Genomic DNA, 17,922 nt, shown 5'->3' with positions numbered 1-17,922 from the left:
TCATCTTCCCTTTCTTTCTCTCCATCTTTGTCCTCTTTCTTCTCTTCTTTTACTCTTACTCTTCTTACTTAATCTTGCTAGTGTTGTAAACCCTGTGTTTAAATTGATCAGACACATGGCCAGGGTCTAACACATGTTTAGTAAGTGATCAGTCAGAGCTGTATTACCATTTCCTTGTCCTCACACTGCATTACTCTGTTTAGAACAGATGCTTTGGAATAAAATTATTTTCAGTAGGCACATTTTCCTACACCAAGAATTAGTCAGCAGGACTATGAAGTTTATAAAACAAAGACATTTTTGAGTAAGCAAACTAAAACTCATTCATGTATTTTCACACTGGAAAGTAAGTCCTGCTACTAAGTTCTTAGCTCTGAGTTTCATTGATGAATCCTGAGAGCTCATCACACGGCATGTCTTCAGTGACCACTTGCAAAATGATAACATAAACCCCCTACAGACATGAGGACTGTCCACTGTCTGCATCTTTCTTCTAGCTTCCCCTCTATCTAGTTAGGTTACAGGTCCTCTAGTCACTCAGCTCTCTCTCTGATCTAGAGATGAGACATCATCCAACTCAGGAATGTTTACCTTCAGGATCACTCTATTCTTAATTGTGAGCTCCAATAATAACACTCTTTAGAAAGGTAATTCCTCCCAATTCCACAAACCCATGAAATTTTTAATTTTAAACATTCTACAACTAATGACTATGAATCTGCCTTTTAATATGATTTCCCACAATTCACATGAAAAGTACTGGTATAAATAGCATAAACTCCTCTTCTTCACCCCATCCTGCCTCTCTTTTCCCTCCTTCAACCAGACCCCCTTGTCCTTTCTAGCAACTGAGATCTTTAATCTGGGCCTGGCATGATAGCTCAGTGGATAAAAGGACCTGTAGCTGAGCTTGACAACCTCAGTTTGATTCCTGAAACTCACATAAGAGAGAGAACCAAGAGTGCTGTCTTCTGACTCTACACATATGCATGCATTGCTCACACACATAACTAAATATAATAGTGACAAATCTCTATTTAACTTCCCAGGAGTTCAGATTAATGGGAAATAGAAAGATGGAAAACTAGAGAAGTACCCATTGTCAGAAGATTGATATTTTCCTTTCGAAGTTATTCCTTATCTCAATTCCTGCTCTACTTTGTCCCCTCACCTCTAAAATAATTTTTTTGCTAATTCATATTTTCACATTAAAGGATAGTTAGTCAGAACCAAGTAAAGCCTGCCTCACCCTGCTTCTTTCCCTATGCTCTTGATGAACTCTAAGACCTGCCTAGAAAAGGAGAGTATTCCATACCTACTGAATATGAAGGATAGAAAAGTAAATACATTCAACCAGTTTTATTATTTTCTTACTCATCACAATGAGATGTAGAGTCATGGAGAATGAAATTTTAAGGTCCATCAGACTACATGAAGATGTCCTAAAGTGGTAGATTTAAGATCATATTTTAAATGTTCATCACCAACATCTGTTGCATTTCATTTTCCTCCTAACTGAAATATTTTCTGTGGTTAGGCTTATTATCCTGAATGAGATAACCCAGTCACAAAAGAACACTCATGGTATATACTCATTTAGAAGCAGATACTAGCCCCCAAAAGCGAAGAATAACCAAGAAACAATTCACAGAACTTATGAAGCTCAAAGAGAAGGAAGGCCAGAAAGTGGATGCCTCAGTCCTTCTTAGAATGGAGAACAAAATGCTCATGGAAGGAAATAAAGGGACAAATAGTTGAGCAGGATTGAAAAAAAAAGATCATCAAAGACTGCCTCACCTGGGGACCCACAGCATATGCTAAACCCAAGCACTATTGCTGATGCAAAGAAGTGATTACTGGCAGGAACCTGATATGGATGTCTCCTCAGAGGCTTTGCCAGAGCCATACTGATACAGAGGAGGCTAACCATCAGACTGAACACAAGGACCCCAATGAAGGAGTTAGAGAAAGGACTGAAGGAGCTGAAAAGGTCTGTAACCACATGGGAAGAACAAAATTATTAACTAACCAAACCCACCACAACTCCCAGGGACTAAAACACCAACCAATGAGTTGTTACAGAGAGACTCACAGCTCCAGTTGCATATGCAGGAGAGGACAGCATTGTCTGGCATCAATGGGAGAAGAGGCCTTTGGTCCAGTAAAGGCTAGTTCTACCAGTGTAGAGGAACTCCAAGGTTCTGAGGTGAAAGAAGGGGGTTGAGAAAGGGAGCACCTTCATGGAAGGGGATGGGGGATAGGATTGGGGAAAGGGGATAACATCCAAAATGTAAATACAGAAAATATTCAATTAAAGAAGAAATGAAAAACAACACCAAAATATTCAGAAAGTTGTTGCAACTTGCAAACCTCAAGAAGGAAACAACTTCAAATTTCAGAAGATCTTGAAACACAGAGCATCTTACCAAAGTTATGTCAGCAGTAGGATGGTTGGAAAGAGAGCACTCTGACCTGTCAAGCTGTCTGCAGGTCATGCATGGCACTTGGATTATCCGGGTGCTGCAAGTTATCACTTAGATGAGGGTAGGCTTTTTGAAGATGTAATCATCTTTGATTCATCGATATTCCTATAAGCAATCATTCACTACTACCCCTGTAGGGAATCCCAATAGCTGGAGTTTGCAGACATTTATTCACATGTAGAGAGTAAAGTTCAGACAATGCTATGGCATGCTCTAATAATTTGCTCCAATTATGAACACCAATCTCAGTCTCGGCTTTAACCTCCAGAATTTAAAACGGATATGACTTTCAGACCACAGACCTAAATGTTTAGTTATTCTAAGTTTTACAGTACGGTATACCAAGCCTGCACTGGACTTTCTTCTTTTCATCTCTAGCTGCAGGCATGTTTTATGTCTTCTGATTCAATGTAGCTTTTACCATTGAGGCCTTCTGTGGGGAATCCAGCATGGCACCCCACATCCCATTAAACTGAGATTTTTCATACCCACAAATCCCGTAGAAGGTTCTCCTAAGAAGAAGCAATTTATGGGATCTAAGAGAGAGAAACTTGTACAGGATATCTGATGTTTTTCTAACTTCCTGACTCAGTGAAAAACACACAAAAAAACCTTAACCAGGAGAAAGCTTATCTTTATTATTTCTTTTTGATAAACAGGTAAAGAAATCAGCAAAGCTAAACCTTTACATTATATTATCTACCATTTGAAAGCCATCGTTGATCTGCTTTTTTTTTTTTTTTAACAAACTCTCACTAAGAAAACTGCACTATAGTGTATGCTTATGTTCTATACCTGACCATCTCTGCCAAAGCAGACATGCAGTTCATTGTCAAATTCCTCCTAATATACTAGACTATTTCATGGAAGGGGCCATTATAAAATCTTCCATAGAGCTGCTTTTGGCAAGTTCCCCACCAGAAAAATCCAAGAGGTATTTTAATCAATGGATTAACTTGTGGCCCACAGTCAACTTTATTCTATTTTTTTTTTTTTAAGCATTTGGTGATTTTTTTTCTAGTATATTACATTCTGACCACAATTTTCCCTCCTGTCAATTCTCTGCCACTTCTCCTCTGCCTCAATTCCTTTCCTTCCAGAAAGGATAGATCACCCAGGGACATCATATTTTAGGTACCTCTTCCCATATTAAGGCTAGATGAGGCAACTTAGTAGGAAGAACCAAGTCCCAAATGCAGGAGAAAGAGTCACTGACAACCCCCGCTCCTGCTGTTAGGTAACTCATAAGAACAGCATGCTACAAAACCGAGAGAGAGAGAGAGAGAGAGAGAGAGAGAGAGAGAGAGAGAGAGAGAGAGAGAGAGAGAAGAAGAAGAAGAAGAAGAAGAAGAAGAAGAAGAAGAAGAAGAAGAAGAAGAAGAAGAAGAAGAAGAAGAAGAAGAAGAAGAAGAAGAAGAAGAGAAGAGAAGAGAAGAGAAGAGAAGAGAAGAGAAGAGAAGAGAAGAGAAGAGAAGAAGAGAGAAGAGAGGGAGAAAGCACAAGCACTTAGGTCATACCTATACAGGCTCCCTCTGGTTTCAGTCTCTGTGAGCTCTCATGAGCCTTGTCCTCCTATCTTTGATCTCTTTGGCTCCTACAATCCTTCCTCCCCTTCTAAAGGATTCCCCAACCTCCCCTAATGTTTGACTATGGTCTCTGCATCTGTTTCCATCAGTTACTAAATGAAACCTCTCTGATGACAGCTGAACTAGGCATAAAACTGAGTATTTCATTTTCACTTTTTCCCCCAGATGGGTTTGATTTTATCTCAAGATACTGGGCTATCCAGTTTTGGTTCCTGGTCATTTAGGCAGTGTCAGGTTTGCAATCTGTCTCTTGGCATGGGTTTCAAGTTGGACCTGTCATTGATTGGACACTTCCAGAAATTCTGTGCCACCTCTATCTTACCACATATTGTAGATGAGACAGACTGGAGGTTAAAGGTTTTCTGGCTGGATTGGTGTTCCCAACCCTCCACTGGAGCACTGGAAACCTTGCCTGGTTACAGAAGATGGTCTGCTCCCATTATTTTTACATGGAGTAAAGAAGGTGAAGAGATTTGCTTAGTGGTAAAGAACAGTAGATCATTTTTCTTTTGTTTAATGACAGACAACCCTCACTGTCAGTCAAGATAATCACTTTGTTTTAATGTTTTCTAAGAGGAAAATTGAAAGCTTTAAATTTGGCTTGAACAATCTTCCAGAAATATCTCCTAAACAACTATAATGCAGATTTGGGACTAGCCTGTCAGAAAGCCAAGTGGTCTCCCAGACAAGGTGACACATTCATGCAGCTCAGGTGTTTGGTGGAAGCAAGTTATTGCCAGAAAGCCACCCTAAAGATAAACAATGAGGTCAGGGAAGGGAGCTGAGAACTTGCAGTGACATCACTTAAGAGGAAAGATTTTCAGGGTTTGATGAGTTTTCTGCCATTCTCTTAAAAAGCAAGAAAAAAAAATCCTATACTCTTAGTCACATCAACTTTCTGGTGCTGTGCTTCTACCTGAATTCATTTCTCTCCTGGCTGCATCTCACTGTATTGCTTCTTTCCTTTATTGCTGTATTCCTTTAATTTTGTTTATTTCGTATAGTTTCATAGGTGCATATCATTCTCCGTCTTGCTCCTCTATTTCCTTCTCTCACCCATTTCCTTCTCTGGGTTAACTTTCTTATCAGCAAGGTCTTCTCCTGTCTCCATATCTTTTTAGCATGCGACCAGCTGACTTTCTTTAGTTACTTCAGAAGCACAGGAAGCCAGCTTCTTATTTGAATAACTTTTCAGTGGCTACATCATGGAAGGCAAATATTTCTTCATTTTGTCTCAGCTGCAGCCATCTTTTGGAACTAAAACTGACCCCCTCTTTCCTACCACTGCTGTGAATCTGAACAAGCACCCAGTTCTGTATTAGAAACTGGGAATCACAGTACCCTAGCTAACTGTGTATGTTGTCGTCTGTTAAAATGCTTCCTTGTCTCCTAGCACTACTTCCCCTTGCAAATGCCAGCCAGACATAGTTTCTTTCTCTTCTTTGCTCTTAAAAGCTTCCTGTAAAATGCATTGCAGGCAAGGATGCTCTGTGAGAAGTGTTTCCCTTTATGTAGTCTCCACCACACACTCATTCAGATCTTGGGTTTCTACGCTGCCACAGTGGAACATGACATAATGTTCATTCCTCAGCAGCCATTAATTGCCAATTGTCCCTCAGAAGAATTGGGCCCTAGTCTATGATAGAGCATTAATGGCCCCTGTACTGTGCAGGTCTTATACAGTTCTCCATCCTTACGTGCAGTCACTTCATGAATACAATACCACGTCATGTCCAGAAGAAGCATTTTGTAACATACCTATGCATCTTCTAGGTTGTTTATTCTTTCTGTCTCCTTTTCCACAATGTTCCCTGAGTAGATAGAGTAGTGATAAAGTTAATCTCTTAGGGCCAAGCACTCCAATAAACCATGACTCTTAGCCTCATCTCTATATTAATTGCATTCTAGTGTAATAACTGCCGACCTTTTTCTACAAAGTCTCTCAGTTGAGACCAGACCGACTTTGAACTCAAGATATTACTGCCTCAGCCTTTCTGAGAGCTGAGATTGCAAGCATATACTACCACGTCTAACTTACACTATCCGTCTAAAAAGATGATTGTTATGGAAAATTCCTTTTATCCAATTAAATACAAAATGCTCATTGGATATGCCTTTGTCTCCTCATATTATTGGCATTCATACACTATCTCACACATTAAAATTCCCTGTTATAAAATATATTTAATAAAATAAGTCCTCATGGATCTACATTAGGCTCTTGAGTGACTTAATTGTGTGCAGATTATTAAATGTTTTTTTAAGTTTATTTCCAGGTGTTTTGTAAGGAGAAAACAGTATTATTGACCTCTCTAGGCATTAGGTGTACTTTCATTTTAATCTTTTTTTTTTTTTTTTTTTTTTTTTTGGTGCTGTTGACACATCCTATAGCTGATAAGCCCTGCTCTGTACTAAAGCAACTACTGGAAGATGAAGCAAGTGCTGTTCAGGAAGAAAGTCCATCACTGGAACCTTTATAAGTTTACTTTAACTCTGATCATAAAAATATCTGAAGGTCTTCTGATCTCTGTCTGCACCCAGAGCTGGAGATCTCCCACAGCTCTCCAGATTCAAATTTGCCCAGTGAGAACTGGTATCATAGGAGCCTTCTCAATCCGAAGCCCACAGGTGGGACACCATTTTGCTCCACTGACAGTCCAAAGAGAGATCTACCAGGAACATGCAGGGCTCAGAAGCCACAGGGTATCCTGGGTCAGGACACTTCCAGTCTCCATCTGTTCCCAGAACTAAGGATGTCCCATAGCCTTCCAGGCACAAAACCTGCCCAGAGAGGTCTCTCAGGAGTGCTCTCAATCTTAAGATCACAGGGTCAAAGGACTACACAAAGAACAAGCTCCAGTCAGGGACAGCAAGGCCAGCCAGGTGGCAAGGGGCAAGCACAAGAATCTAAGCAACAGAAATCAAGACAACTTGGCAATCATCAGAATCCAGTTCTCCCACCACAGCAAGTACTGGATATCCCAACACACCAGAAAAGCAAGATTTGGATTTAAGATCACATCTCACAATGATGAGAGAGGACTTTAAGAAGGACAAAAATAACTACCTTAAAGAAGTACAGGAGAACACAGGTAAACAAGTAGAACCCCTTAAAGAGGAAACAAAAATCCTTTAAAGAGTTAGAGGAAAACATAACCAAACAGGTGAAAAACTGAATAAAATCATTTGTGATCTAAAAACAGAAATAGAAACAATTAAAGAATGACAAAGAGAGACAACCCTGGAAATAAAAATCCTAGGAAAGAGATCAGGAGTCAGATGCAAGTATCAACAACAGAATAAACAAGAGGAAAGAGAATCTCAGAGGCAGAATATATCATAGAAAACATTGACACAACAATCAAAGAAAATGTAAAATGCCAAAAGCTCCTAACCCAAAAACATCCATGAAATCTAGGACACAATGAGAAGACCTAATCTAACGACAATAGGTATAGAAGAGAGCAAGAATTTCCAACTTAGAGGGCCAGTAAATATCTTTAACAAAATTATAGAAAAAAAAAATACCTTCAGTAACCTAAAGAAACAGATACTCTAAACCACACAACCTAGAAGGAAAGAGAGCTTCAGACCAACTTCCCTCATGAATATCAATGCAATAATGCTCAAAAAAATAATCTTGTAAACTGAATCCAAGAACACATCAAAAACTATCATTCATCTGATCAAGTAGGCTTCATTCAAGGGATGCAAGAATGGTTCAATATACAAAAATCCATCAACATAATCCACTATATAAACAAACTTAAGGAAAATAAAAACACATGATTATCTCATTAGATGATGAGAAAGCATTTGACAAAAATACAAAACCCTTTCCTTGATAAAATTCTTAGAATGATCAGTAATTCAAGGCCCATACCTAAACATAAAAAAAGCAATATAGAACAAAACAGTAGCCAACATCAAACTAAATGGAGAGAAAGTTGAAGCAATCTTACTAAAATCAGAGACTAGTAAGGTTATCCACTCCCTTCCTACTTATTGAATATAGTATTCAATGTGCTAGCCAAAGCAATTAGACAACAAAGGGAGGTCAAAGGAATACAAATTGGGAACGGAAAAAGTCAAAATATCACTATTTGCAGAAGATATGATGATATACTTTAGTTAACCCAAAAATTCCACCAGAGAACCCCTAAACCTGATAAACAACTTCAGCAAAGTGGGTAGATATAAAATTAACTCAAAGAAATGTGTGGCAGAGAATAAACAAGCTGAGAAAGAAATGAGAGAAATGGCATCCTTCACAATAGTCACAAATACTATTAAATACCTTTCTGTTACCCTAACCAAGCCAGTGAAAGATATATGACAAAAACTTCAAGTCTGTAAAGAAAGGAATCAAAGAAGATCTCCAAAGATCGCACGATCTTCCATGCTAATGGATTGGCAGAATTAATATAGTGAAAATGATTATCTTGTCTAAAGCAATCTACAGATTTAATGCAATCCCCATCAAAATTTAAACTCCATTAATCATAGAGTTAGAAAGAGCAATTGGAAAATCCATTTGAAATAGCAAAAACAAAACAAAACAAAACAGGATAGTGGAAACTATTCTCAACAATAAAAGAACTTTTGGGGAATCACAATCCTTGACCTCAAGCTCTATTGCAGATCAATTGTGATAAAACTGTATGGTATTTGTACAGAGACAGGCAGGTCAATCAATAAAATAAAATTGAACACCCAAAAATGAAACCGCATGCTTTGGTCACTTGATATTTGACAAAGGATCTAAAAACAACCAATGGAAAAAAAGACAGCATTTTCAACAAATGTTGCTGATTCAACTGGTAGTCAGCCTGTAGAAAAATGCATATTGACCCACTCTTATCTCTTTGTGCAAAGTCACAAACAAAGACCTCCACATAAAACCAGATACACTGAAACTAATAGAGGAGAAAGTAGGTAAGAGCCTCAAACAGAAGGCATAGGGGGAAATTTCCTGACAGAACCGCAATGGCTAATGCTCTAACATCAAGAATCGACAAATGGGACCTCATGAAATTGTAAAGCTATTGCAAGGCAAAAGACACTGTCAATAGAACAATATGGCAACCAACAGATTGGAAAAAGATCTTTACCTATCCTACATCTGATAGATGCATCTTAACATCCAACGTATATAAGCAACTCAAAAAATTAGACTACAGAGAATCAAATATCCCTATCAAAAATGGGGTAGAGAGCTAAACGAAGAATTCTCACCTGAGGAATATTGAATGACCGCAAATCACCTACATTTTTTTCATCATCCTTAGTCATCATGGGAATGTGACTCAAAACATCCCCGAGATTTCACCTCACACAAGTCAGAATGATGAAAATCAAAAACTCAGGTGACAGCAGTTGCTGGCAAGTATGTGGAAAAAGAGGAATACTTTTCTACTGTTGGTGGGATTGCAAGCTGGTACAAATACTCTGGAAATTAATCTGACAGTTCCTAAGAAAATTGGATACAGTACTACCTGAGGACCAAGCTATAGCATTCCTGGGCATATACCCAAAAGATGCTCCAACATATAACAAGGACACATGCTCCACTATGTTCATAGCAGCCTTATTTGTAATAGCCAGAAGCTGGAAAGAATTCAGATGTCCTTCAACTGAGGAATAGATACAAAAAATGTGGTACATTTACATAATGGAGTACAACTCAGCTATTAAAAACAATGACTTAATGAAATTTTTAGGCAACTGGATGAAACTAGAAAATATCATCCTTAATCAGGTAACCCAGTCACAAAAAAACATCCAAGGTATGCACTCATTGATAAGGGGATAATAACCCAAAACTTGGAATACCCAAGAAACAATTTATGTGAAGCTCAAGAAGGGAGACCAAAATGTGGATGCTTCAGTCCTTCTTGAAGGGAGAACAAAAATTCTCACGGAAGAAAATACTGGAACAAAGAGTGGAGCAGGGACTGAGAAAAAGGTCTTCAAGAGATTGTCTTACCTGGTTATCCATCCCATATACAGCCACCAAACCCCATCACTTTTGCTGACACCAAAAGTGCTTGCTGACAGGAGTCTGATATGGATGCCTCCTTAGAGGCTCTTCCAGAGCCTTAAGGATACACATTAGAATACTCACAGTTAACCCACATTAGAATACTTGCAGCTGACCATTGGATTGAGCATAGGGACTCTAATGGAGGAGCTAGAGAAAGGACTAAAGAAGCTGAAAGGTTTTGCAATCCCATAGGAAGTGCAACAATATCAACCAACCAAACCCTCCAGAACCTCTTGGGACAAAAACACCAACCAAAGAGTACACATGGAGGAATCCATGGCTCCAGCTGCACATGTAGCAGAGAATGGCATTGTCTGATATCAATAGGAAGAGAGGCCCTTGGTCCTATGAAGGCCCGCCTTCCCAGTTGTAGTGGAATGCTAGGGCGATAAGGTGGGAGTAGGAACATCTTCATAGAAGCAGGGGGATGGGAAGCGGTATGTGGGGGAAAGGAATAACATTTGAAATTTAAATACATAAAATGTTAAATAAAAGATAGACTATCTCATGGCACACAAACACACACAAAAGATTGACGATTAATATGATGAATGCAACTTACAGGCATCTTTAACAGTGAAAATAGAAATAAAAAAGTAATTGAAGTCGTGCTGACAAGGCTTCTGGCAGAGTAAAACAAACAAACAAACAACAACAATAACACAATAAAATGATATCGGAAATATTTGACCCGACTCAGCTTGGACTGGGAATAAAAGGTGCGGCAGGTTGAGGCCACTAACTATCCCAGTCCCAGTGGGTTTTAGTTAAGGAAAGAGCTTCATAAACTAAATGCATCACAATTTTTGGATTTATCAAACTAATATTATTGTGTGTCTCAGATGAATAAACATGTACCACTCATGAATAGGGAACCTTCATAGGAGATCCAACAGCAACACACAGAACAAAGGAAATTTCATGCTTTTGTAGACTTCAGAGGTATGGGTCTCTGAGCTTAGAGAAAAACAGGTCTCTGAATTTAGAGGAAAGGGGGATCTCCAATTTTAAAAGTTGAAGGATTATTCTAGAAGTGATATAATGTTACAATATGCAAACTAATCATACTGTCCCACCAACCTTACAGCTGCTACATGCTAAGAGCCTAGCCTCTGAGAGAGAGAACTAGCTCACCCTAGCCTCTGAGGGAAGGTACTAGTTCAAACTTTTTGCATTGATGACGCCTCTACAACAGTGGTCCTTGCATTGTAACATGCCAGCTTTTATTCATGCTCGAGAGTGCGTGCACGTGTGCGCAAACACACACTCTCTCACACACACACAACTACTTCATTGAACAGAAGTTAGAGATTTGGGAGAACCATCTCCATTTCTGACTACTTTCGTGGTCCACGAATTACAATAAGAAAGAATTATAGACTTGAAGCATTTTGAAAGACTCAACATGTAAAAAAGCCACATTGAACTTCACAATTTGCACTTCATAATAAATTTGTTCAGTCTCAATGTCTCAAGTTCAGAAAAGAATACCAGTCTGTCTGCTTTACAGAAAAGATGGCACAGATGACAATAACTACTAATCAACCAACCTCTTTCTTCACTCTCCACACCAGGAACCCGGTTATTTGGACATTATTTTTCTACATGGACACCCAACTTCACCATGGCACACAGAAACACAGAAACACACAGATAAACAATACTTCAAGAGAGAAGCAGTAACTGATTCTCCCGCCCCACCCCCCTAATCCTTTGTGCCTTATCATTCATCCCAGACAGGTGAAATTTTGGATATGACACTCACCGCATTAAAATTGGGAAACAGGTTGACTGCTGATGCAGTGTCAAGAGGAAAGGGAAGAAACGGCTTAATATCCAGTGATGGCTGCAAAGGAGGGGCTGGCGGACGGATCAGGGCTGGGAGAGCGGGGCTCTGGCATGTGCCACCTGTAGAGACAAGAGCAAAGGGGATAGTCAGGGACCCCAGGCAAAAAGCAGAACCCACCATTATCTTTTAGAACAGCTTTCTGCGTCACTGGAAAAAAGTAAGACAGAGAATCTCCTCATATTAGCGACAATTTGGCCAGTTGGGCAGCCAGAGGAAAGTGAGCGGCTCCTTTCCCAGGGATTGTTACCATGAGATTATGTAAGAATCACTCACTCTTCCACCCTCTACCACTTGCTTTTGTTCCTCCTGGGACTCAGTACCATTCAGCCATTCATCTCTAACAAAGCTCTCTGGATTCCAAGGGAATCCTGCTAAACTCCCTTATTGCCCTCCCATTGCTCTCTGAAAACTAGCCTGCTCAGAACCTGCTACAAGTCGGGGGCTCTTTGTAGCCCTGCTCCATTCACACACTGAAAACCCTGGCAGAATAAGGACATGAGTCTGGCACAGTAAACAAAACAAAACAAAACAACAACAACAACCAAAAAAAAAAAAAAAAAAACCAAAAAAAACCAAAAAACCCAAAACCAAAAACCGAACCCTCAGCCATACCTCAATGTCCTGACTACAGTAAGATTTAAAAAGCCAGCAAACCGGGCACTAGAAGCCCAGCAGCGCTGAGCTGTTCAGTACCCTGGAGCTATGACAATTCAACAACTGACTGTCTCCACCCCAGTCCTGAGTGGGAGGCATTCAGACCAGCACCAATGAGCAGACAAGGAGAGTGTTCCACCACCACAGGTCCCCTCTGTACACCAGTAGGGTGGCAGCTGCTTGCAAGGAGCACCCAGTCCTGCACTTAGAAGCTACAGGGATACAGCATAGCCTTGGTGTTCTGTCTCCCATATTTTGATAACTTTCCAAAACACCAATTTTCTGTTAATTAAAGACTGTTTGAATCCTAGGAAACTGTTAAAATATGCCAGCATTCTTCTAATCTGAGAGGCAAGCAACAGACTGTAAAAACCTGCTGGTGAGAAGCCAAGAAGCATTAGGAAAACAAAACCAGTGAGGTATTTTCCTGGCTCACAGAAAATTCTCAGAGACAGAAGACAGTAGGCAAGGGCATGGTTTACCACTTACTTTCATACCGTTTCAATTTGAGAACAAACTAGACCAAAGCCCCAATCACAGGACTCAATTGTTCATAAGAACCACCAGACTCCAGGTTTAAAATCTGCTTGAGCCAAATAAATACAATCATGATTTATTTTTTTGCAGTTTGAAGTCCCCCTTAAAATATTCTTTCAGAACAAAGCTAACAAACAAAGTTTTAGCAAGCACAACGAACTCAGTTTTTGTTTTGTTTTTCAATAAAGTGTAGACCACAGAATTGAGAACAGATGTTAAAATAAAAAGATATAAAAATAAAATATAGCAAGTCTATATGTACCACAGCACAGCATAAACTCCTTTTATTATCCTCCTGACAGTAAATTGAGAGGGTGGATAAGCTTTCCTAGAGAGTCAATCCATAAAATTTCGGAGATAAGCCTGTCATGAGTTCTGTATTACCAGAAGATCCCCTTTAATAAAAGCTTTAAGAACTCAAATAAAGTTTTGGTTGACACCTCTTCAGAAAACAAGGAGGTAAAATAAAAGTTTTGGCTAAAGTCAACTTGAAAAAGTCTACAACTAATATTAAGCCTCAATATTTTTTTTAAAAACTTCACTCAGGGAAAATATTATTATGGTCTTATTATTCTTAGAATTATGTCTGGTCTTAAAAGTCCTCAAATAAAGATTAGCATCAATCTGCATTAAAACATAATGACAAGTTAAAACTTTTTTAGCTGTTTAAATTGTTCCTAAAGAATCTTTTTATACTCATAATTATAAGAATTTGAGATCAGGCTGCATTTTACAGTTACTTATTTTAAGTCTTCCTCTGGTTTGTGATTGGGAAGAAATTATTGAATAGGTGATGTTTTGATCTAGCATAGTATGAAGTAAGAAGAATGAAGAATGTGTTAGTTGGATTGCCAGGTAAATGTACCCCAGCCCTGAGCAGGTATGTATTTGACTTATATCTGTGCATACACTTCAGGAACCTCTACCAAATGCAATTTTCTTCACAACACATAAAAAGACTATGTAAGAGTTACAAAAGTTTCAAATTCTGGGAAAACTGTGAAGACTTATTTTTTCTCTTCCCACCAGTGTAAAGAAAGAAACCTCCAGGAGCACAGACCACTGGGAACATGGGACTATGTGTTATTTGCCACTCACCAGAAAAGTGGAGCTTGGCAAATCAGGAGCTCATTTTATTTATAGTCTTTATCCATCATGTTTTGCTTATAGAAAGCCACACTTCAGGGATTATTAATATTCTTAAGGAATACAACAGCATAGAGTCTTTGTGAAGTGGGAATTACACAAGTTCATGTTCCTTGCTACTGTAACTATGTCATAGTAATGGACATACCTGTGTGTCTGCGCAATATCATAACGACAATAAATTCACAAGCTCTGTTGATTTCATGGCTATGATTTGCCAAGCCATCTCAATTTCCCTTGGTATACAGAGAGACAACCATGTCTTATTTTATTCCACTCTTAGTAATATTTATTCACAGTTTATATAATACACATAATACTGAACGTATATGTAACATCGAGAAGTTGTTAAAAAAAATGCTGTAGCAGAGTTCAAGGATCTGAATGGGTCTTACTGGAGGCATAGCTGAGACTATGCACTGAAGTATCTTCTTGGATGTTAAACAGGAATGCTGTTGGAGTTCTAGGAAAGAGGGATGTTAGGCCAAGCCACAGAGCTGTTATTGAGGTAAACTTCAGAAGTAACTTATGATACAATAAAGCCAATGAGGCAAGAAACAAGAGTGGGCCCAGATGGGTCAAAAGTTGGGGAGATGTTTGAGTAAATAGATCAGTGGCAATTCAACACAGTGGGTTGTGTCCTCAGTAGGGACTGAGATTCCTAAAATCCCAGGACCAGCTGGAAGTTTTCTCATATTTCCCCTTAAGGTGCAACATACAGGGAAGTCAGGTGAGTGGAGCCAATGCCATCGCAGTACTAAGTGGAATATTCTTTATGAGATCCAGGTGACAGTGTTGTCATCTGGCATATTAAATAAGACATCGGACTTTATTTTCTCTTATAGTTTCATACAACCAAGTGCTCACACAGTTCTAGTGTACTTTGAGAAGTTTATAGAGTGATCGCTTTTACTCTTAGGAGTAAGATCTTGTTAGTCTGTGACTCATGGGTGGCAAAGGCCCTGCTGGCAATGTAGTAAGTGTATTGCAAAGCACAGAGTTAGACTACCTTTGATTTGCCTTCAAATAGTGCCAAATACTGTTGTCAAAAAGAGTCACCCATGGCAAAGCACATGCTAAAACCTGCTGTTTGGACCACACGAAGCACTCTCATCAAGACTTGCATTCCGGACTGTGTAGCTAGCACTATGTACTCCACATATAGTTTTATTAATACAGCTTTAGAAAAATAGAATGTCATCTGTCTGATTTCCAATCAGTTACCATCTAGCTATAAAAATTGATTGAATTTAAAACTATTCAATGAAGGGCTAGACAGTTGGCATAGTGACTAACCACTCCTCCTGCTATTGCAGGGGACCCAAGTTTTATCCCCAATACCTAAGTCAGATGTCTCACAGCAGCCTCTTATAACTTCAGTTCCAAGGGCATCTGAAGCTTCTGGTCCCCAAGAACACACATACATGCACACACATATCTCCATCAACATAAAATTAATAAAAATAATTCCTTTATTGATTTTAAGAAAGCACACAAGTCTGAAACCCTTTGTGATCATCGAAGTAAAGAAAGTAAATAAGTCTGATAGAACGAAATTACCCTTTGATTCCTCTGCATATCTGCTTCTATTTCTGTGTGTTTCTGCTGCTGTGTATTTACAGCCACAGTTTCAAATTGTGAACGGTAGAGCAAGTATTTAGACACAACATAGGTATGTTCAGAAGATACCCACATCTTCACCAAAGCATTGACTTGTGAATTTGAGAACAATAATTAGTTTTTGATTAGTACAGACTGAGATGAACTATCCCCTTTGAAAAGCACTAGTAGGATAACTTTAGCATTTGTTTTAATGACTTATTTAGGCAAAACCAACAATGAAATCTTGGAGTTCCAAGTCAGTGGTTATCAGCTAGAGCTTCTTTAAGAATAATGTCCATGGATATCCTAGCTCAGAACCTGACCTACTGGTGCAGACAGATTTTAATGAATACAATAAATGCTAACAGCTGTTGAGGCTTTCTGACAGCTGTTGTCAAGATATTTTTGAATGTTTCTTGAAGATCTTACCTTTTGTTATGTAATTTTCTTTGAAGAATGGCCACAATAAAAAGTTACTTCAAAGACTAATATTTTTATAATTGCTAAAGAATGGAGTACTGTTTTTCAGAGAACAAGGTACTTAATCTTAAAACTTCTGTTCTTGCTTGATAATCTAATAGTTTGATATCAATCTCAGTCTTAACTTTAATCTCAATCTTTTAATTTTTTATCTTACCTTTTTATAATCTCAGTTAATACTTGAATTCCAGAATGATTACAGTTTGTCAAATTCATCTTAGTATGTAGCTTAGTACTAAAAATTCAAATATGTATTTTGCATTTATAGAAAATAATATAAGTTTCTTATTTTCTGATAGGAAAATATCTTTATAGTATCTACAGACAAATTCATCTATAATGAAGTACATGAATATAAGTACACACATCTGTATATAGCCACATGTATATTTTATATACATATTTAACTGAACACATGCATTTGTTTATATATAAAAATGTCACTGGGTGGCATATTTACTTAAATGAGATAGATATATTTCAGACTTCTATTTCATAGGTAAGTACAAGATAACAACTAAATAGTGTGTGTTTCAAAAAAGCCTGAAGGGAGAAGGGAAAATGGAAGAGATTTTGCAGATGACCTATAGGTGTGTGAAAATCAGAGAAGAAGGGTAGAGGCGGGGGCATCTAGAAGAAGAGAGTAATGGGAGAGAAAACTGGAATTGAGCAGCAGTTGGTGGTAATGGCAGGGTCGATGTAGAAACCTAGTGCAGTGGAAACTCCTGCAATCTTCAAGAGTCTTCCTAGTGAAGTCCTCTAGTATGGGAACACAGAGCATAAACCACTCCTATTATATAACCAAGCAAAGCTCTGATCACAGCGATTTGGACAACAACCAGTCACAAAATGTTTGACCTATAGTATGTGAGTAGCCAACCATGACTAGTGTAATTTGAGGCCCATACAACAAAAAGGAGCTCATGCCAGACACTGCCTAGACAGTCAGGAACCAGAGGCTTGAACAGCTCAGAGACCCAGGATATAATTAACTATATCTGACAAAAAAGAAGGAGGAGGAGGAGGAGGAGGAGGAGGAGGAGGAGGAGGAGGAGGAGAAGAAGAAGAAGAAGAAGAAGAAGAAGAAGAAGAAGAAGAAGAAGAAGAAGAAGAAGAAGAAGAAGAAGAAGAAGAAGAAACAATTCCTAATGATATTCTGCCATACTCATAAACTGATGCCTACCCTAATTGTCATGAGTTAACTGACATGAAAAGGTGGAGAGATTCACAGCCATACATATGCAAACTGAAGAACCCTACAAAGATGAGAAGAAAGGATACTAGGAACCAAAAGAGTTAAAGATACCATAAGAACATCAACCATGGAATTAAATATGAGCTAGCCATAGGGCTCACAGCAGCTCACTGAAACTGAAGTGACAATCAGGGATCCTATATGCATCTGAGTTAGATCCTTGGCATAAATGTTATGGGTCATATAGCTTGAGGTATTTATGAGATTTCTAAATGTGGGAGTATGTTTTGTAAAGTTGTGGGTGTTGGTAGTGTTCTCTGATGCTTTTGCCTGCACGTGAAACCCTT

General features: G+C 38.7%; 1 protein-coding gene across 1 annotated transcript in view; it reads right to left on the bottom strand.

The window, feature by feature from the left end:
• Positions 1 to 17,922, bottom strand: part of ZNF385D (zinc finger protein 385D) — a gene marked incomplete at its 3' end in the record, with an annotated part of 344,731 nt that overhangs the window by 257,435 nt on the left and 69,374 nt on the right. Inside the window, exon 2 of the mRNA XM_080925977.1 lies at positions 11,878 to 12,020. Coding sequence (XP_080782103.1) covers positions 11,878 to 12,020 — 143 coding nt within the window. The remainder of the gene's footprint in view (positions 1 to 11,877; positions 12,021 to 17,922) is intronic.

The sequence above is a fragment of the Micromys minutus genome, assembly GCF_963924665.1.
Source record: "Micromys minutus genome assembly, chromosome: 12".
In the NCBI taxonomy this organism is placed as follows: Eukaryota; Metazoa; Chordata; class Mammalia; order Rodentia; family Muridae; genus Micromys; species Micromys minutus.
Note: the sequence above shows the minus strand (reverse complement) of the source record. Positions and strands in the feature narration are given on the sequence as shown.